The sequence below is a fragment of the Amblyomma americanum genome, chromosome 3 (assembly GCF_052857255.1).
Source record: "Amblyomma americanum isolate KBUSLIRL-KWMA chromosome 3, ASM5285725v1, whole genome shotgun sequence".
Taxonomy (NCBI): domain Eukaryota; kingdom Metazoa; phylum Arthropoda; class Arachnida; order Ixodida; family Ixodidae; genus Amblyomma; species Amblyomma americanum.
Genome location: NC_135499.1, coordinates 106474145 through 106495520, shown reverse-complemented (window position 1 = coordinate 106495520; position 21376 = coordinate 106474145). Strand labels below are relative to the sequence as shown.

Genomic DNA, 21376 nt, shown 5'->3' with positions numbered 1-21376 from the left:
GTCAGGGACATGTATGTTTTTTTTTTACTTTCGTGACATTGTCCATCACCTCCTCCTTAAAGTGGGTGTGAAAGGGGGTCTCATCAAAGATGCGATGTGCCTTGGGTGTTAAAGGACACCGCTTCACAAATATCCTCCAACAAGAATTTTTTAGGTGGGTTTTGTGGAAGCTGAGTTATCTGTAGTCAAAATTTGTATTTCCGCGTCCTCGTGCCTTTCCCTCTCCTCTCGTCACTTTTTGCATGCTGAAATGTCGGCGCTCCTTCGACGGCCCCTCGCACTCATCCACTCCCACCGGCTGCCGATGCGCGCGAACTAATGCTAGCAGCTTGCTGCTGACGTAACGAGCACGGATTCGGACGAAAGCCCAGCACCGCAGGTCACCGCTAGGTGCGGAAGCAGGAGTTTTAAAAATTTTATTGTAAATTATCGGCTTGCTTTTGAGGTCTCATACGTGGCATGAACGCTCGTTGGCCTGTGCTCTACATAATGCGAGCATTTTATAGACAACCTCAAACACCCTTTCCAGAGACCCTTAAAAGGGCCACTGACCAGGGTCTGGACATTTTAAACAAACAAGCCCACTGCTTCGATTAGGTATTGGAGATAGTCTCTGCAAAATACTACAGTGATGCGCATAGCAAAAATGCAAATTAAAGCTCTCTCTTGCTTCGTTTCGGAGAGCCAAACCTCCTCATCCTCTACGCTGGCCTGTCGAACCTTGGATATGACATACGAATAGGGATGCATCCATTGGTCTGTCTCTCTGACTGACTGGTGTAGGGTAGGCGTAGACCACTCGTGTCAGCCGCTCGTTCCACGCTTTTTTCTCGCCCTGTACGCATGTGACGTACTCCAGCAGATTCTACACCTCCTGCCAAACGCGGAGGAGGAGAGAGGGGAATTTGGCTTGTGGAGGCTAGACGGCCAGGCAGGAGAGTGAAAAACTTCCGTGGTGGGAACGAAAGGAAAAGAGCATGGCAAAATTGGTTGATTGCGGCAGATGTACGTGCACTATTAGTTAGTCTTTTGAAAAAATGTTTGCTGCCGCGCGTTCCAGGGGCAATGCATCACAGTCACCGGGGTATAAAATATTTTCGACCGGAGGGTGGTCATGACCCTTTAGCGTCTCTTAGGCAAAAAATCCTCTCAAGCTATCTTTTCTTCATATGATTCACATGTACGAAACAAAAGAAATCAAAGGGAGCCAATGAAACCGAGGTTACACCAAAGGAAATTTTTAGCTTCCTGTCGGCATAAAGCTAACATCATTAGTGTCACATGAATATGAACAGAAGCTTGCAAAGGCTACCGGGATACCCACAGGGAAACAGAATTAACAATGCATGTTACACGATCAAGGTAATGACTGAGTTCAGTTTGCAGTTAAAAAACAATTGATATGTGTAAATGAGCACTTAAAGCTGCACATTTGTTTTACTTTTCTGAAAATTGCTTGGTGTAAGGGACGGTGAGGAGGAGGTTACTCTTCAGTATGTGTATGTATACATAGAGAGAGAGCACATTATGGTTGTGACACTAAGGAGTAGTGTATTGCCTATACAAGTATATTTAATTATGTGTTTGGTCACATGTGCAATGTATGTTACCAGCTGTGGTCTTGGATGCATGTAAAATACGACTTCAGTGGTTATATACTATCATGGCATCTCTAGTTATGTGGGAAGGGGCCTACTCTCAGTGTGAAAATGGAGTTGTTTTTCCTTGTTTCTTATCACAGGTTATGACATCCTCATAGCTGCTTTGATACTGATCTTTGATTCCTGCCCTTTTTTTTTGTTTTCTGATGATCTGTACGACAGATTGCAAATTTTCACTAAGCAGGAGGGAGCACAACAAGGACTTTCCCTGTTTGCTGTTATGACTGGATAAATGTTTAGTCACAACCGAAATGTTATGACTTAGCCTGCAGCTTAGTACTTTTGCTGCAGAATGGAAAGATCTATCTAGGCTTCACCCACAGCATTGCATGACAATACCCGACTTTCAGTCTGTCAGCCGCTATCCTATTTCATGCATTGTTGTGTACAAAATTAAATATTCATATCTTTAGCACGAAAGGACAAGGATAAGAGAGAGCCAACAAACATGGGCCAAATGCTGAACACTTTCGAACAATAATAAATATTTTTTTGAATAGAAGAAATGTTTTTACTTCAAGCTTTAACATTCACTCACTCCTACTGCAGCAGGACCAAGTGTTACGTTTCCATGTATAGAGTAAAAAATGGCCAGCTACTCATGTCGGTTGCTGTTTCATATGATTAAAATTTGCAGCCATTTTCATGTTACAGTTGTAGAGCGTACTGCATTAGTGCCACATCTACCAATAAATTCTTCCACTGCTCATATCATAGCAGTGTTTACAACTTGCTGCATTCTGTAGATAGCATGTAGACTGCTGGGCCTCAACCTGTTTTCTTTTTGTCACTTACATGCCTGCACAGCAACATTCTTCTACAGAGCAGTTTCGATATTCAGTACTCATTGAAAAGTTGCATGGAACTCTTAGGGAAGATGTTTTCTAGCCACCTTGGATTGTGCCACCTTATCATAATAATCCACCCATTATAATAATTATAAGTTATTATAACCATTTGTTCTCTTAATTTACTTTCCGCTTGAGCATACAGTGCTTGTGGATGGGCAGTCAGATCAGTGAAGCTACATGTACTACCTCGATGGAAAGAAACGCGAACAACCCGGTGCCAACACACCCCGCTGTTGGAATTTATTTTCATCGTGTTTTTACCTGGGTGGTACGAAAAAGATGTTAGAGTTGTCCTAGTATGTATCATGGACGAGTCTAGGGTCTTTTTGCTATCACTGAAGTAAAAGCGCGGTGAAAAGAAATTCCAACAGCGGGGCGTGTTGGCGCCAGGCTGTTCGCGTTTCTTTACATCAAGGTAGCACATCGAAAATGACTTCAAAAGTGAGTATGACGTACGCATCCAAAAGAAGAAGAATGAATGAATTTGGAGAAAAAATGAACACAGACTGAAAAGCTGCCTTAGCATTAACACTGAGTGTGGGCAAAATTCGAGGCAAGGGAAAAAGAAACATCCAGAGTACCCAAATAACACTCGCTTGTATTAATCAACCAGGATGCTAAAAAAACAAGATGTATGCACAAAAGGGGAGAACTATGGTATAATGAGAGGAGAAGAAAATAATACAAAGATCTCAGCATCTTCATCATAATCAGCCTGACTGCACCTACTGCAGGGCAGAGGCCTCTCCCATATTTCTCTGATTAACCCTGTCATATAGCATATAGCACAATGTATAGTTTCCAAAGCAAAAAATAACTGTTAATGACCAAATACAGATTAGGGGAACCAGCTTTTTACCTCTTTTTTGGCTTCATTCAGGATTATATTGTTTAGTTTAAGTAATATAACAACCCGCAGGTCTTGTGGTAATGTGCAGCTACCCATGATGACAAGCATTCATGCTTATTTATTGTTCTCCTGATGCTTATTCGCAATGCTGAAGTATAACTTCATCTACTATTCACTGCAGTCAGAGTGAAGATACGTGCAGCTTCATTACACAAAATGAGTTTCTTTTGTTTTACTGTGTTTCAGTACTAGCATGCTGTTGCGTGTGCTTTCAGCCTCTGCTCTTTTTCTTTTTTTAACCTGCTGGAAGAACAGGGTGTTGCCTCATTACCAAAACAATGTGTAACTGAAGGTGTGCTGATTGGTGTTGTGCTATGTGCTGTTGTCTTGAGAGTAGTGCTGTGGTTGCATTGCCTGTCTGTGACTGCATTCGCAAGTGTTCTCAAGGTGCTACCCTGTCTAAAGAGTGACCACTTACCCACCACAGACTGATTGCTCTCATCTGTATCAGCAGTTAGAATGTGGTTTTGAATTTGTTTTAGATTTATGCATAATAGTTTGAGCAAGCTGAAAAATTCTCTGGCAGAGTCATGGCACACATTTGATTATTTTTGCACGCTCTCTTGATTTCTCTGTCATGGCAGCCGTACGCATCAGTCATGAAGTCAGTGCAGCAGGTGTGAGTTCTGGGATTATTGACAAGAAAAAAAATTACAAAAATAACACAAGCTAGGTCCACTTGTACCCTATAGCTGACCACCGTTACCACTGCTCATATTTGACAAAAACGATCACCAGCCGATTAGGGCTCTGTTCTATATCCCTGCTTGCTATATTTTTCTACTTCTTGTGCCTAGTGTAATCCACTAACCTCTCACACAATTTTTTTTTTTTTTGCTATCAAAGCAGGATTTTAACTGACATGTGGTCACCATAGCTGAATCAAAACTGTATTTGTATAGGCTTGTCTAAGTTGTCAGCCATCTTTGAGGCAGTGCTCTGGCCACGGTCATGGTGGGCTCTGAACTTTTTACATGAGTTGTACATTGTAGGAGATGGCTGATATGCTGTATGTGTGTACAGCTGAAATAATATCACAAAAGCACCTGCAGCTTTGCACCTCAGGTCGGAGTCTTATCTAGGCTTGACAATAAAATAAAAGCATTTGCAGAAACATTGTGACATGTGACAGACAAAGTAGGACCCTATTATATGCTCTAGAGTCCAGCATTTCTGACCCATGTGCTCAGCGTTTGCTTGTCTGTGGTTGCTGGGACCATTGCTAGGCTTTGGTTTCCATACCTTTGCTAGTCCTGTGTCAGGTGTTATATTTTAATACTTTTTAATGACCATGGTATTGGAACTTGCTTTGCATATTGTGGAGGGCAAGCTACTGTCCAGTGGAGAATGCAGTGGTCTTGAAACAGCCCATGCATAAAACCCTGTTCAAGGCATCATCCTGTGGTGCCATCTAGATTAAAAAGACAGTGAAACACCCCGAATGCACAAAACATTCAGCTCAAGTAAGCAGAGTTAAGACACAGGCCACTAAAAATACCGCAGAAGTAATTATTTCTTGTGCTACTCGCCCATTAGTAATCTTGCATTGCACTGAGCTCGTACATTTTGTGCAGTCACCTTGTCATATTGTGTGACTGTGATATACCCACCAGATTTCATAGCCTACTCAAAGGCCATAATTTTTGCAACTTTCTGAGCAGTGATGTGCAGTCGTGAGCAGGCTCAGTCTAGAGCATGATTAGATGAAAATCAGGTGAATACCTTTTGTTACATAACAGGATGTAAATTTTCTTTAATGAACAATGTTTTTTTATGAGCACACTTTACTGTCACATTTTGGAGCTGCACTGTGGACATATTTTAGAGTACTAACGATCAGCAAAAATCATTGGTTGTGCCCGGTGATGCTGCTGGTTGAGCACCAGTGGCATCATGAAGGGAGATTCTGTGTCAAGAGAATATTTATTTAGAATAAAGGTTAACATTTTAGTGTTTCAGGATAGGGTTCCTCTTCAGTAAGAAGTCTAAGTTAGTAAGTTCACCCTGTTTACTAGTGCATACACATATTTTTATGTTTGACTGTGGTTCAGAGTGGGTGAGTGGCGTAGCTTTGTTTGCCGAAATTCACTTTCTCTTCACTTGGCAGTTTACACACTGTTACTGCTGCAAAATTTTGCAGGATGGGCAAACGCATAGTGAAACTGCATGCCTGAGCCACCTGACGGTGCACAGCCTGCTGTTGAGACGTGCTTTGCGCACACTCAATCTTTCATTTCTCTTAAGCGTCTTCTGTTCTATCACTCCTACCTTGTGCATGCCATAGACCAGAACCAGCACGAGGTACCACTTTGCCATCTGCCTGGGATCTGCCCTAGCCGCTGTAAGCCACACTGTGACAAGCAGCACCCAATTGGTTTGAACAATTAGGGCATCTGGAGTAAATGCACTGCGAATGGCAAAGCAGCACCTTGTGCCAGTTCTGATATACGGCGCGCATAATTTAGAAGTGAGGGTACAGAGATGCCTGCAAGGAATGCAAGAGCAGACATGCACAGAGCATACCTCCTGACAAAGCAGCAGGCTACGTGACGTCAGGTGGTGCAAGGATGGAGTTTTTCCATGCACTCGCACGTCCTGCAAAATTTGGCTCATGATTGTACAGGACTTCCGCTTGTTGTACTATCATTTTTATTGCAATTTGTGCTTTCCAAGTTGTGAGCACTGGCCTTAATATTGTGTCAGTGGGTCTTGGAAGTACCAGTACAGACCTGTGTAACTCGGATTACCTCTCCGTAACCCTACCACAGTACAAATCTATGTATGGTCACCGTGTATAACCTACAGTGTCAAACTTAATTATTCAGCTTGCTGATTACTATAATTTGCAAATTTTTTGCTACCCAAGAAGCCACATTTCGTTTCTATCTGACTTGGTACTTGAAAACACTTGTGCAAATGATGCTTTGCTGCTTGTATTTCTTTTTGCTGTTGATGTCATGGTTTCTTTTCTTTTTTTGTAATGTGGAGATTTTGCATTTTTCATTACATCATTGTTTTCATCAAGAGAGACTTTGTTTTGCTCATTTCATGTTATAAGTTTTAGTATGCACATGATTGTTGTCTATAGCTCTTGTATTGTGCCACCAGGTTATAGTATTGTCAAATTTGAAGTCCCCAATTCTTAGTTGAACAAATATTACCTCTAGGTTAGAAAAGACTTGAAGGTGGGAGGAAAAAACGTCAGAACTTTTCTGACTGAATAAAAATGCATTATATCCATTTTTCTGAGATGCTCATTAGTTCTTGCGACACATTGTAATTTTTGTAACATAGAGAATTATAGCTATTGCGCAAAATAGCAGTTAGGAATAATAACTGTATGATTAATTAGCTTCTTATAACCTGGCAGACCTTAAAATACCTTTCTTGTCATTTCTACACATTTCATGCATATATAATTAGGGATCGTCATTTTTGTGTTATATTCTTTTGAGAATTAGTGGTAAGAATTAGGTTGTATGTTCTGAACTCAATTTCAGGTACAGATAAGGTTTCCAACAAAAGGCTCCATAATTCAGGTTTTTTTTTTGTTTGCAAGTCATATTTTGCAGCAGGAGACAAGTTACTCTCACTTGTTTTTGCACAGAAAATAAATACTCTTTTTCTACATTATTTTGTACACAATATGAAAATTGCAGGTTGCACTGGAATATTTTTACAGAATCTGATCTTTATTTTTTTTATAATTAGTAATTTTGCAGCGCCTATTAACATCTTCTGTGTAGCATGTCATTGTTTGTATATGGTGACAACATTCATTAAATTTCACAGTGATAATTTTTGGAGTAGGATGTCATTAATGTGGGTAGTGCTTTATGCAGTGATGCCAATAAGACATCTGGACAGTACCTGTGTTGTGGCTTCTCGCTTCCAAAACATACTCTCCGAACTTGGCCTCAAATAAAGCACTCTCACAAATGAAAAGTGATAAAATAAATTTAAAATTATTAGTTAACAGTCAATATCTCTTCGGAATAAGCACTTGACGTCCACAAATTTTCATGCGGTGCCTTCAGCTCTATCTAGTGGAAAACAATGTTCCTTAGAAGACTTATTTCCAGGTAGAAATTGGATTTAACACAACATTTAAGAAATCTGCTTTGGGTGCAAGGATTGGGTAAAACCGGGTTTCACCTGAAAACGAAATTGGCTACATACATTCAACCTAGCCCAGCGACAGATATATAAGACACTTTATGAAGGCTCCTGAGTCACCTGTTATGTTGCTCCTCAAAGGGTTGATGCAAAAAGTTTTCTATAGCTGTTGTAAGTTAATTTAAATTTTGTAATCTTAAAACGAAGCATTATTCTTTTTGGATATCACATCCAACAAGCTATGGCTTAGCCTGTGTTCAATCGATGCTGCTTCAACGAGGATGTTAACATTGATGTTGCTTGGCGAAAAACTTTTGCAAATTTTTTAGATTGGTTTTTAACTTTTTAATTAAAATCATTTCACTGCCTGTCATTTTCATGTTAATAGCTGTGGTAACAATTTTTTAATTATTGTGCTTTTATAATCACAGCTGTAATCATTTTGTGTATTGGATATTCAGCATATTACCTAATGCTTTGCATTTTTAAAAAGATGCTAATAGCATTATAAATAGCACCTGTTTCCAAGGAATGGTGTGCGAAAAAAACTGATATTTTCTAAACATACGTGAAAAGCAGCTTAAATGTGCTTTTCAAACGATGTTTGTCTGGTGAAACTGCAACATTCTGCCTCATTACTGTAAGGAATGATGTGGCCACAATTGTTCATCTTAAAAACGTTTAGATGTAAGCTTATGCAAAAATATTTACTAAGCACTGGAGTGTATTTCTCAGAATTCTGGCTTAGACTATTACAAAGATTGCAGAACCATATTTTATTTCACCAACTGGTGCCCATGCTTATAGGAGTTTTTTACATATAGCATATATTCATATTAATGCACCTTATTAACTGTATATACAGAAGGGAGTTTTGTAATGAAAATTTTGCATTGTCAGGATCTGAGCAAGAATGGGGTGCGGGAATAACAGGCAATATAACAATCATAACAATTACTACTAAAATAAATGTCCAACGTACAATAAGAATGTCCAGGGAGTAGAAAATGAGTAGAGAGATATACTATGCATGGAGTTACTTGAACGGAGGAATTATGATTCATGGTCTTTTTTGTTACCGTCAGTAAAATAGGCAGCAGTGGCCTTTAATGAGAGTGGAGCCTCACTGTTACGAATATGGAAGCCCCCATTCCAGTGTGTTGCAGTGCAGGCAGACATGTCTGCTTGGACACATGGTCCCATGTGGTCTCTTTCAGGAGAGGTTAGTGTAGGGACTAAGCTCTTCAAGAAGGACCACACAAACAGAGCTTCCACGCTTTGCTGTTGACATGGACCACAAGCCTGCTTGAAGCAGTGAGCCGTTCGACCAAGCCAGAGGACTGTTCGAGAACCATGCATACACATCAGTGCTGGTCATCAGTGCATCGTGTTTGTCCTGCAGACATCTGGAAATGGGTACCTCGTGCTAGGCTCAACTTGTCTTCCAGAAAAGGCTCCAGGACAATTGGTTGTTGGAAGGCTGAGATAAGCATCATGGTTGGATTTGTTTGATGGGCAAGATATATTTTGGCTGCTTGTTTGCTCTCTTCAGTAACAAGAATGTAGCAAACTGTGACGTTCTTTATTTTTTCTTTCCTTGACATTGAATGAATTCTACACACTTATGAAGGTACACATTTATAAGACGAGTCTCTTCAGCTTGTTAATAAGGAAAAGAAATAAAAATGTGTACCTGTATTCTGTTCTTCCTTCTTTATGGTCATAGATATGCGCTTGCAGAGTATGGTCCAAGAGGCACTGTCGGTAGTTTTGTCAATTTGCATTTGTTGCTATATTAGGTGTGAGCAACCTGACTGCACCTGTCTCTTGAACACAAAAGTACCTTAAGCTTTGGCAGTCTTAGATAAAGCAGCCTATATCCATGCAAAACATTTGTTTTACCATGACTGCTATCATGGATGCGAAATTTTCAGAGGCATGCCTGTTTAATGCTTGTGCGTTGTGCACCATGCACATAATTAATATATCAGTGGTTTGTACACAGTGAACCAGGGTATAGGTTAACATAAATTAGTCCGAGCATGCATATTTACTGGAGAGATTCCTCTTGCATTGGTGATGAATCTCTGGGCCCACGGCGTGCGTACATTCCTCATCCATATAATGTAATGTAAATGTGTAAAATAAGCAGGTTGACAATTGTTCCAGACATGTTGCTGCAGTCTTAATTCGTTCTTTTGGCATGTATCAACATTTTAAACACCCAAGCGCACATACCTAATGGGTAGTAAAGGTCTTGAGTGTATGCTGCATGGGCCGCCACCAGAGATGGCTGTAGTATAGTTAGTTGTGGTGTTTGTAAAACTTAATGCGTGGTTGTGTCAACATACGTAGCTATATACAGTATGCAACTTGCTGTTTTTGTGAAGTATTGATTATGCCTTGAATTTTACTATTTTGAAAAACAACCTGTTTTTACAGTTATTTCTCTGTGTGGAACTTTCTTTGAGATAAACAGCGTTGGCATCACATTTGTAGTGCATCGCAGCCAGAAAACTTGCAGTGACCCTGGAAACTTAAACTCTCTCAAAGTCCCCAGAAACTCCTGGCCAATGGGAGTATGGTTGTGGTAGCATTTATAGAAGGCGGTGCCTGGCTGGAACTGGAGAGGCCAGCTAACAGCCACATCCGCTCTGCCCGGTAGACTGCAACATTCCGTCTAATGCATGGTGGCCACTTCCTCATCTTAGTCTGCACTTGAACGCGAATGGTGGTGTTACAAGAGTAACTTTAGGGGGGCCTGTGCCATAAAGACCATGTGAGCTAGGAAGCGGGCGCTTTTCTGACTGTGCCAGCTGACTACTTGGCTGGAGAGAGGGCACTTTCTGAAAGGTTGAGACAAGGGTGGGGAAATGGATCAGGATAGTTACTACCGTCAATCTTCAGCCCCAGGGATGAAAAGTCTTGGAGTTTTTATTATTATTATTATTGCTTCTCTTTTTTTTTCATTTGTTATCTAGATTCTTGGGCTGCCTGAATTCTGCTATAGTACAAGCATGGAGCATGTGAAGGGTGTAGCTATAACAGAGCGCTAATGGTCTGCTGGGGTGAAGGCTGTGCTTTCACACATAATTGTTGCTATCATGCTTGGCCTGGTTGGGACAGTTGGCAGCTTTAACAATATATAGATGCATCCTTATCTGTGTTTTCAGTGCGCTTCATGTTTTGTGGGACTTGCTGATCTTTCTTTTTCTCTTTTTTTTTGTCCCCACTTTAAAAGCGTACAACAATGAGAAAACATCTGGGTACTTATTTTTGTTACACAGCCTTGAATTGTGGTGACAGTGTCAAATATACCCTAGCAGTGTACCATGCATTTTAAAAATGATAAATAAAAAGTTTGTTGCACACTCAGTGGTCATTTTCTTGGATGTATCACACCCATATATTATAAACTACCTGGAAAGCTTGTTTATGTCATTGTCTCCACTCCCTATGTTTATAGACTGTCTTGATCTTACTTCAGTCTCTAGACCTTTTATGAAAGAGTAACATGAGGAAGCTGTAACTTGCAAAGCTTTTACTTGCAATACTCTTTCCACATAATTTTTATTCTCTGAATAAAATTCTGCATCATCAAAGGATTTGTATAATAAATTGTGAAACTGCTACCTTTTTCCCAACTATGTTCAGTGATAGATGAACATTCTGCAGGCATGAAGTCTATGCCTGCATTTTTAGGTATGACATATACTTTCTGAACAGAGCCTTTTGGTGTTGTGTGGGTGGAAGCTCAAATTTACTTTTGTTGTTTGGCACAATTTTTCTTATCACTTTATCACTTTCTAACATTACACTTCCAGTAATCAAATATACAAATTCGCCAAACTAGTTATCATAAAAATGTTGTCATAAAGGCTTGCTTTTTAAAAATGTATGACATTCCTTGACGAGTACAGGATGTTAATATATTCTTATTCAGTATTCCAGTATTCTTAGGCATATTTTGTGCCTGTTTGTCTGTTACTCACATTTGTGCATGTCCTTTGTCACTCAAGTCTTCTGTCTTGCCTGCTTCTCTTTTTTTTTTGCTCGTTCTTGTGTGCATGGTGGAAACGTATTTGTAGGTAGTCTTATTGCTTTAAACACTTTGGGACATTCTGAGCTGCCAAAAAATGCTTGCTGTGTCAGATCTGCAGCCCACTTACTGCTGAAATTTGTACTGCCTGGTTCTGCACCCGTTAGCAATGAGATTTAAGTGTGGTCAAGAACTTGGTCAGGCTAGTAGAGATGGTATGGCCCTGTTGGTGTGTGTGACCGTCCGGTGCAACATAATACTCGGAATATTAAATGTTAATTTTGAACTGACATTTCAAGGCAATTTTTGCTGGTGGTGCAGCGAAAACACCTTAAATACCTGTGTCAGAGAAAGGAGCTCATCCATTTTACTATTCAAGATGACAGAGTGCGTCTGCAGGTATCTGCCGTTGACATGTTTTGCGTACATAAAACCGTCATATACTGGCTTATCATTTTAGCAAAGGGGATTTTCTCACAGTGAACAACAACTGTACAGCTGCACAAAATCAGCAGAGCTGTCTAGCTGCTGAGAGCTGTCTTTTCTCTAGTTTTTTTGTTGTCCTGCTAAATTTAACTTCCATTTTGTGTTGCATGGGGAGCAATGACTTTCGATATTATAAAGAAGCGTTGATTTGTTGCTAAAGGAAACTTTGAATGTTTGTAAGTATTAGGGCTTCTAAAAGTGAAGTTATTGATAATGATTTTTAGTTAATGGGATATTGTATGCACCAGTTATTTCAAAATTAAACGAAGCCATGTTCTGGAATTTGATTGCGCTAGTGTCTAGGCTATTGATGTTTTAAGGGAACCGCTAGTTGCACATTTGCAATTTGCTTACAGAGACCCATAACTTTGCTTCTACTATAAGTCAAGTAGAAAGCATGCACCTTTCTACTTCACCAAGTCTTGGATCATTTAAGCGCTAGGCACTAATGGTCACACTTATCATGTAGTTTAGTACTAGGCTGCTCATACCTCCTTTTTTTTTAGAGCAGCTGGGCAGAATTTTGCAGTTCCCACTTTTTATTTTGTTCAGAACTAACATGTTGTCTCGTTCAAATGGCTATTTCTCATTTGCAGCACAAGTGGCCCACTAACTGTGCTGTTTATGTCTCTCTTCCTCAGATATATGTTCGCGCCCAATTTGACTACAACCCTCTGGATGACGACCTCATTCCATGTGCTCAAGCTGGCATTGCATTCCAAACAGGGGACATACTACAGGTCTTTTCCCCTTATTTCGGCCTCTGCTGCTGTCCGCTCTCTCCTTGTTTTCTCATGGCTACGTCAAGTGGCATGCTTTTCCGTCAAAATTTCTCTCATGAGCTGTCTCTGATGCTAAAACTTCACTAGATCATAGTGCAACAGAGTGAATAGAGTGGAAAAATGTTTCAGTACAGCTGATGCTGTAGAAGTTACAGCATTTCAGCATTAATAGTACAGACCAAATATAGAAAAGACCTAGCCACCGTGGTGGCTCAGTGGTTATGGCACACTGCTGCTGACCCGAAAGACGTGGGTTTGATCCCGGCTGCGGCGATCGAATTTTGATGGAGGCGAAATTCTAGAGGCTCGTGTTCTGTACGATGTCAGTGCATGTTAAAAAAACCCAAGGTGGTTGAAATTTCCAAAGCCCTTCACTACGGCGTCCCTCATAGCCTGAGTTGCTTTGGGACGTTAAAATTCTCATAAACCATATAGAAGACCTGAACTATGAGCAGTGCTCTCTTTGCAAAAATTTGTTGTATTTAAAGTATGGGTTAAAATTACCACGTTTAAATTTTTAGAAATTTTTATTACCTGTGTTTCAGAACCCAGCTACTTTATTAGAGAGTAAAATATCAGCACTATGCTGATTATTTTTGTGATCAAACCTTAACTGATGATATTATATTCATTGCTTTCATGCATTAAATCTCAGTGGTACTCTGCAGATGTAGCAGGCAGTGTGATTTCTACAGCGGTCATCAAGCTCACTAGTGTAGTTCCGTGCAGCACACAGAATCAATGACATTGGATATCAAGATTTCTCAGAAACACTTATTTCTTGCTCACGTGCTTTCATGGTGGGCAAAGCAGATAATGTGCATGGGCTAGGGTGTGATAAGATGAAACTGACAAGAGTGTGTTTAATTTTTTAGGCCTGTTAATGTGGCTGTACAAAATAATATGCAGTTCATTCATGATTTATTGATTCATGGCTTAGAGGCTCGCACTGATCTACTTTGCCACTACACTGACTGCATGCTAGCTTCTGTAAGGCTGAAGAGATGAAGCATATGAGTGCTTTGCCATGCCTGCAAAAGAGAGAGGGAGGTGTGTTTGTGTTGTGTTCTGGTCTCCCGGGGCCGCAGGTGATCAGCAAGGACGACCACAACTGGTGGCAGGCCAAGAAGGAGACGGCCGACGGCACGGCCGGGCTCATTCCATCGCCCGAACTCCAGGAGTGGCGGATGGCTTGCATCGCCATGGAACATGCCAAGAACGACCAAGGTGCAGCAGGCTTAGAGCTCAGAAATGTTTTTGCAGAATGTTGTTTTGGATTTCGGAACCAAAGTAAATTTCGCTCCAGAATTCTAGCTCCCTCTCTCAATAGGGCCATTGTAGTCGCACTAAGTTGGGTCCCAGTCATCATAACAAATTTGCGGCCTTTCAGGTGGAACCTCTTCCCAGTTGGCATTTCAACTACAGAGGAGTGCACATTCAAGAATTGTATCACGAGTATCAGAACAGTATGAACAGGAGAAGTGTCCCTTACTCAGTGTCTTACAGTGCTAAGCTGCTCTATATAGTGAACTTAATGCTTTATGTTATCGCTGAAGGCACTAGCTTGCAGCTGTCTCCTCATGCTGCCTTTCGCCACCTCCTCTGACTTGCAGTGAACTGCTCCATATTCGGCCGCAAGAAGAAGCATCTCAAGGACAAGTACCTGGCCAAGCACAACGCGGCGTTCGATCAGCTGGATGTTGTCACCTATGAGGAGGTGGTACGGCTCCCAGCGTTCCATCGAAAGACACTTGTCCTGCTGGGTGAGTCATGCCATGCACACAGCACACAGTGGAAGAAGTAAATAATCTAGCTTGCCAAGTGGCAGTCTGCTGTCATCATTGTCTAGTCTTGCTATGGCAGTTTCAGCACGCCTATTTGTTTTGTCTTATTTGGCACAGCGTCATTCCATCGGGGGAAAAAACAAAAAGAAAGACGTGAGTCACCAGTCACGTTCTGCAAGTGAGAAGATTGGCAAGGCAGCTCTTGGGCTGGAATATATATCAATGATTTTTTGACAGATGTGATGTGGTAAATGTTTGTGATAAACATGTAAAAAGTTTCACCTTTAACATTGCGAGTTTGTAATTAGGCATCGCAAATGTACAACGATTAAAGATGACTTAGAGTGGTCAATATAGCATGAAAATGTTTATACAATATCATAGTGCCGTTGTGCAACTTCTATTCATGACGTTCTATTCATGATCTACCAGCCCCGGGCTTCTGGTATCAGATTCTAGGAGTTATTTTTATTGTCGAGCTTGTGGGTTATCTGTATTAAGGCAGAGACTTGGCACATCGTACTTAAGAAGTAAAAACAGCACAGAAACACACGACTAGAAAGAACACGACGTTCCTTCTTGACGAGAAAGAACATGAAAGAGCCGTCATGTTCTTTCTCGTCCCGTGTTTCTGTTCTGTGTTTCCTTCTTATGTGTTGTAGGTTATATGGGTAAAGTTTGTGTCATTTGTTTTCGGACATTGTTATGAGAACAGTGAAATGAAAGATGTGAAGTTCAAAGAAAAGATATTGTTAATTAAAGCAGAGATATACCCACATCTCAGTTTGAGAATGGAAGTGCGGCATGAAAAAAAAAAAGAAACAAGTGAAGGTTTCTTTATACATATTTGACTTTATTTCCTTTCTGACGTTCTTGTTACAGGAGCTCATGGCGTGGGCCGAAGGCACATCAAGAATACCCTCATTGCCAGCTACCCCAACAAATATGCATATCCCATTCCACGTGAGTGCCACATCAAGCAACAAGAAGCTCTTCGTTTTCCTTTTCTAATGCATGCACTTGTACCAGACTTGAACAGTAAAAGCTGAACCGCAGTAGCAATATATTCCCACTGTGGTGAGAGTGATGATGGTTATAATCATGATGTTAATGAGGATGACGGAATATTTGGCCAGAAAACGGCACTTGACTGCAGCCATTTAAGGCTTTTTGTCTGTTAGTTGAAAAGCCCTGTCCCCACTTCCTAAAAAAAATGTATTTTCCCTGCCAGTAATGACCCTGGCTACTGCTATGGAAGCTGCGTGACAAGTAACGGGCCTGCTGTGCCAAACTTGTGCAAAACAGGATGCATTGTGTCGTCTTCATAAGAGTCAGCAGTATTAGACCAAGCTGTTCCATAATGAGGATCTTTGACTTATGTAGCGCTTCCTGTTTTGATGCTGCTGTATGGTATCTGGGGCCTCTTGTTTAGCTTTCCTATCTGTAGCCATGGCAAACCGCAGGCCATCTTTCATCTGTTTTTCAGTACCAGTTCATAATAGTACCTGCTTACACATGTCTGGGACACTGTGTCTGGATGTAGCAGTGTTCCTGCTTTCTTGAAACTTTATGGCATCCTTGGCTGCATTAAGTTCAACATCAAGACAAGTTAGTAAATGATCATAATGAATGGCGCTGAGCTTTAATAAACAGAAACGAAACGCAGAAGGCCAAACAAAATGTTAATGCATACTACTGTTCGTTTTTTGCCTTTGATCCTCATTTGCTTGAGCACTGCACAGGTTGCCATGCTGTTGGCAGCTTAGTTTCAAAAGTATGGGGCGCTGTATCTGCAGTGTCTGTTGCAGTGTCTGTAGCTTTAGGCAGAATAATAAATAGAAGTATTGAAAACAGCATAATCTACACGGATTCACTTAGCCTGCTCACGGCATTACATTCCAGAAATGCAGTCGAACTCTTAGTAGGAAGCATAATACGCAACATAGAAAAAGTCACAACGCAAGAACATATGATAAAATTCTGCTGGGTGTCAAATCACGTTGGAATAGATGGAAATGAAAGAGCCAACCTATGTGCTGCAATAGCTCGAAGTCGTGAAATCATGAAAGTCAACATGCCCCATAGGGACTGCATGAAATTAATACACAGTAAATTGAAGGCTAAATGGGAGGAAATTTGGGACAATGCAGTAAATAACAAGCTGCACTTTGTAAAGCCCGTACTGTTCAAATGGAAAACCTGTAGGCACCAGGAACACTTCATCGAAGTAATTTTATGCCGTCTCCGTATTGGACGCACACACACCTTACACACAACTTCGTACTAACATAAGAAGACAAGCCTGTTTGTGAAAAATGCACAGATGAACTCACAGTAAACCACATCATATTCTCATGCACAAAACTTGAATCACTGAGAAAAAAAATACTTTACTCCATTTTACAATGAACACATTCCTTTTCATGCAGCACTGCTTTTAGGTGAGGATGCACTGGTAGATATGCCTCATGTTTTTAGCTTTTTAAGGGAAGCAAACATCCTTGAAAAGCTCTAAATTCTTAGTCTGCGCTTCGCTACTTATGATGATACACCTCACTCACTTTCTCATTCCTGAGAAGAAGGCTGAGGTCTTTATTTGATATGTTGGGAGCCTCAAGATCCTTGCTCAGCACGGATGGTCGCTGAAGTTACCGTACCTCTTTTAAAGCTTTACTACCAGCCATTACTAAAATTTCTTTCTATGTCATCAGTAGGTAATGCGAACTAACATTTTAGGTCCTTTATACCACTGTGGTCTTTTCCCGTTTTTATAAATTTATGTTAAAAGCAGTTTTCTCTATACCTTGAGCTTGGCATATGATAGCCTTAGATGCTTATGCACCACTAAACCCAACACAACACAACACAAATGTATGGATGTTTCCTCGGCAGTCACTTTCTGTGTGACAGTGTTTCATTGAAACTCAGCACCAGAATGAATATTGCAGTTTTTGGTCTTTGTTCTGCTTTGTTGTATTTCTTTCATTATTGTATTTGTTAATGTGTATATTGTGTGCAGTTTATACTTCTTTGCTAAGACTTCATTTTTAAAATTCGTTACTAGACTTCCTGTCTACCTGCATTTTTGCCTTTGTTTTTTTGTTAAGGTTGTATGTTTTTAGTAAAATTTCTATGTTTATGTGCTTCAACACATGTTAGGTAATTCCGTTCGTGCATTCTAAGTCTGATGCAGGGAGTTCTGTCTTACAGTTTGACGTGGAACCTTACTCAAAAAAAGGCAGCTTAGTAAAAGATTAAGGCAGCAACTCTACATTTTAGCCAATGTGGTAGAAAGCATGTATGCACAACACTGCTTGCATGCATGTGGATTCTCTGGAAGCTTGAATATTTTATTCTTGATATTCTTTTTGTCGTGTACTGTCATGGATGCCTTTTCTCATGCAAACGCTCAGCGTTTTTACATGGGGGTGTTCAGTTCAGATCATCTTTTCTTTACTGCTTCAGCTTTTCCTCCTATGTGTTTATACGTACACATGGTGTAAACCCTGCACCATTGTCTGTGCGCTGTCAGCTAAGTAAAAGTTTTGTTTTCAGCTTCATGGTGTTCTCTTGTACCCCTGCTTGTTATTCAAAGAAATATTGCTGTTAGCGCACTTCTTTTAAAATCCGCTGCTTTATGGAGCATGCTGTCTTCATTTTGCATAGGTTGCTTTCACTGATGTCATTAAAGTGTTGTGCCAGGCTGCTCATTTGTGTAACTTGCTGACACTTTCATCAGTTGGAGACTAACTACCTATGCTCCGTAGGGACTTCCTCGACACGGGCTGTCAATAGAAATGCACTGGAATGCAGCCCCTTCTCTCTCCCCCACGTGTGTGCAGACACGACGCGTCCTCCGCGCAAGGGTGAAGAGAACGGGCGCAGCTACTTCTTTGTGTCACACGAGGAGATGGTGTCGGACATTGAGTCGCACGAGTACCTCGAGTACGGCACCCACGAGGATGCCATGTACGGCACCAAGCTGGACACCATCCGCAAGATCCATGCCCAGGGAAAGGTCGCCATCCTGGACGTTGAGCCCCAGGTGCGTGTGGCTGTGTGCATATGAACAAAGTGTTAGGAACCTGCAAAGACTTGCATCTTTGTTTCGACAACCACAGAGAAATTCCTCCTGCTCACTGGCCTGGCTTATTCATCAGCACGACTCAAATCAAGGTCTTATCTTGCAGGGTCCCTTCATTTATGTCAGTGCTTGCATGATTTGTTCAGCAGATACATAAAATAGGTGCAGTCTAGAAATGAAAGTGCAGAAAAGTGAGCCCTGCCAGCGGACTTGATTGCAAACACTCTAATCCTCCAACTCCTTCTCTGCGTCCTTGGTTGGTGGGACCATTAGCAGAAAAAGGTGTGGTGAGTGTGCCATGGTAGACAGCAACAAGATTGCCAGTTATGCCATTCTTTAACTAACTGCTACACTAGCTATGTAGTTTGGTCTCTTAGTAGAACTCTCTTCTCTCCAGCTAGGTTCACAGGCAAAGCTATTTCCACCTTCTACAAAATAAACTGGGAAACTGCATCCATTAAACCTGCTTTTGTACAGAGTAAAGTGCAAGTTAGAACCCGCTGTGCAAGGCGTCGATGAAAATGTAAACCAGACGGGTCACCTGAGTAGTGTTCTTAAGTTGTCTGAAAGAAAAAATGCCAGAGCAAAAGTGCTGGTGGCCGTTGATGTCAGGGCAGGATTTTCCAAGATAACCAAACAATAGCCCTGCCATAACCAAACTTATGACAGGGCTTCCTTTATTTCACTTTACATTGCATCATTTAATTCCAGTGATTTCACAGCCCTTAGCTTCCTACCTCGAATGGCTAGGTTGTGGTCGACACTTACAGAAAGAGAGAGAGAGAATAAACTTTTGAAGTTTTAAGGAGAGTTTTAGCTGCGCGAAAAGGCAGAGAGGTCAAGCTACATTGCACGAGGAGAAATAATGAAAGAGGGTTATGATGGTGGTAATGTGGGGTGAGGAGAGCTGGCAGTATATATGTTAACAAACGACCAGTAGAGTCAGTTGCAGTTGTGACTTGATACCCACGCTCTATTGAAATGGCACTCAAAGCAACAAGTATCAATGCCTCTCTTCATGCTTTAATGTTGCAGGGACGGCGTTCAGCAGTGGTTTTCATTTATTATTTCTGTTTCGGCTAACATAGCTCAAATATGCAATTTCTGCAGTGATGCCAGGACAGATAATTTCACCCTGAATAGAACAAGGGAGCATATCTGCTCTTCGATCTAGGCTGTAAATAAAGGCACAATTATCACCAGGCCTTGTAATCTCTATTAATTCTAGGCCTAGCAATCTATTAGACGACGTAGACCTAGTGGGTCTCTCCTTGAGACAAATGCCACCTGGCTGGTGTCTGCACCATGAGGGGATTGTTTTCTTTACTATGTACTGAATTCTGCCTAATTAATTAGTTTTAATTGATATTTTATGATGTTGGTGATGATGATATTTGAGTTATAATGGCATAAGGCTTGCTTGAGTTGCTAATTGTAGTGATAGTCTTAATATTTCAGATTAGCAGCTGCAGTAAGTTGCAGTTGTTATCCATGTGTCATTTTAACGAATGAAATATACAAAGGGAAGGGGTTTGTATAGTTCGAGTGCATTAGAAGTGCTCTCAGCTGTAACTCCACTTCATTGGTTTATTACCTCCCCCAGCCCCTTTCTTTTTCTATGTTTGGGTTTTGCTGCTGCTGCTGTGTATGGTAAAACATGCCGTCATTTTAATTTCTTACTTCGTTTTTTCCTGTAGGCACTGAAGATTCTTCGCACTGGGGAATATGCACCATATGTGGTCTTCATTGCAGCACCTTCATTGACATCTATGCACGACGTAAGTCACCTTGTGCTGGCAAAGGCTTTGCATGGAATGATATTATCTATTTATTGGTAACCTCAGGGCCAAAGACATTTTAGTGGGAGTTGTCAAGAAATGAGAATGCCCAAGTCAATAAGAATAAAAATACAGGCATGGCACTCCTGATTATGCAATACTATTTAACACTATACTATACTATACTATACTATACTATACTATACTATACTATACTATACTATACTATACTATACTATACTATACTATACTATACTATACTATACTATACTATACTATACTATACTATACTATACTATACTATACTATACTATACTATACTATACTATACTATACTATACTATACTATACTATACTATACTATACTATACTATACTATACTATACTATACTATACTATACTATACTATACTATACTATACTATACTATACTATACTATACTATACTATACTATACTATACTATACTATACTATACTATACTATACTATACTATACTATACTATACTATACTATACTATACTATACTATACTATACTATACTATACTATACTATACTATACTATACTATAATGTTCTAGTGGCTCAGTGGTTATGGCACGCGGGTTCGATCCTGGCCCCGGCGGTCAAATTTCTGTGGAGGCGAAATTCTTGAGGCCTATATACCGTGCAATGTCAGTGCACGTTAAAGAACCCTAGGTGGTCGAAATTTCCAGAGCCCTTCACTATGGCGTGCCTCATAGCCTGAGCTGCTTTGTGATGTTGAACCCCCATACACCATAAACTTACTATACTGTTCTGTACTATACTGTACTGTACTACGGTATACTATACTGCACTGTACTATGCTACACTACATTACACTGCACTACACTATACTACTATTT

The 21376-nt window shown here is 40.6% G+C and overlaps 1 protein-coding gene across 7 annotated transcripts in view; it reads left to right on the top strand.

Moving 5' to 3' along the window:
• The window catches only part of CASK (peripheral plasma membrane protein CASK), a 663473-nt gene that overhangs the window by 636516 nt on the left and 5581 nt on the right, over positions 1–21376 (top strand). For all 7 annotated transcript variants that reach the window (XM_077657694.1, XM_077657697.1, XM_077657698.1 and 4 more), the window contains 6 exons: positions 12705–12803; positions 13934–14072; positions 14459–14608; positions 15512–15592; positions 18472–18674; positions 20411–20491. In XM_077657694.1, the coding sequence (XP_077513820.1) occupies positions 12705–12803; positions 13934–14072; positions 14459–14608; positions 15512–15592; positions 18472–18674; positions 20411–20491 (753 nt within the window). The remainder of the gene's footprint in view (positions 1–12704; positions 12804–13933; positions 14073–14458; positions 14609–15511; positions 15593–18471; positions 18675–20410; positions 20492–21376) is intronic.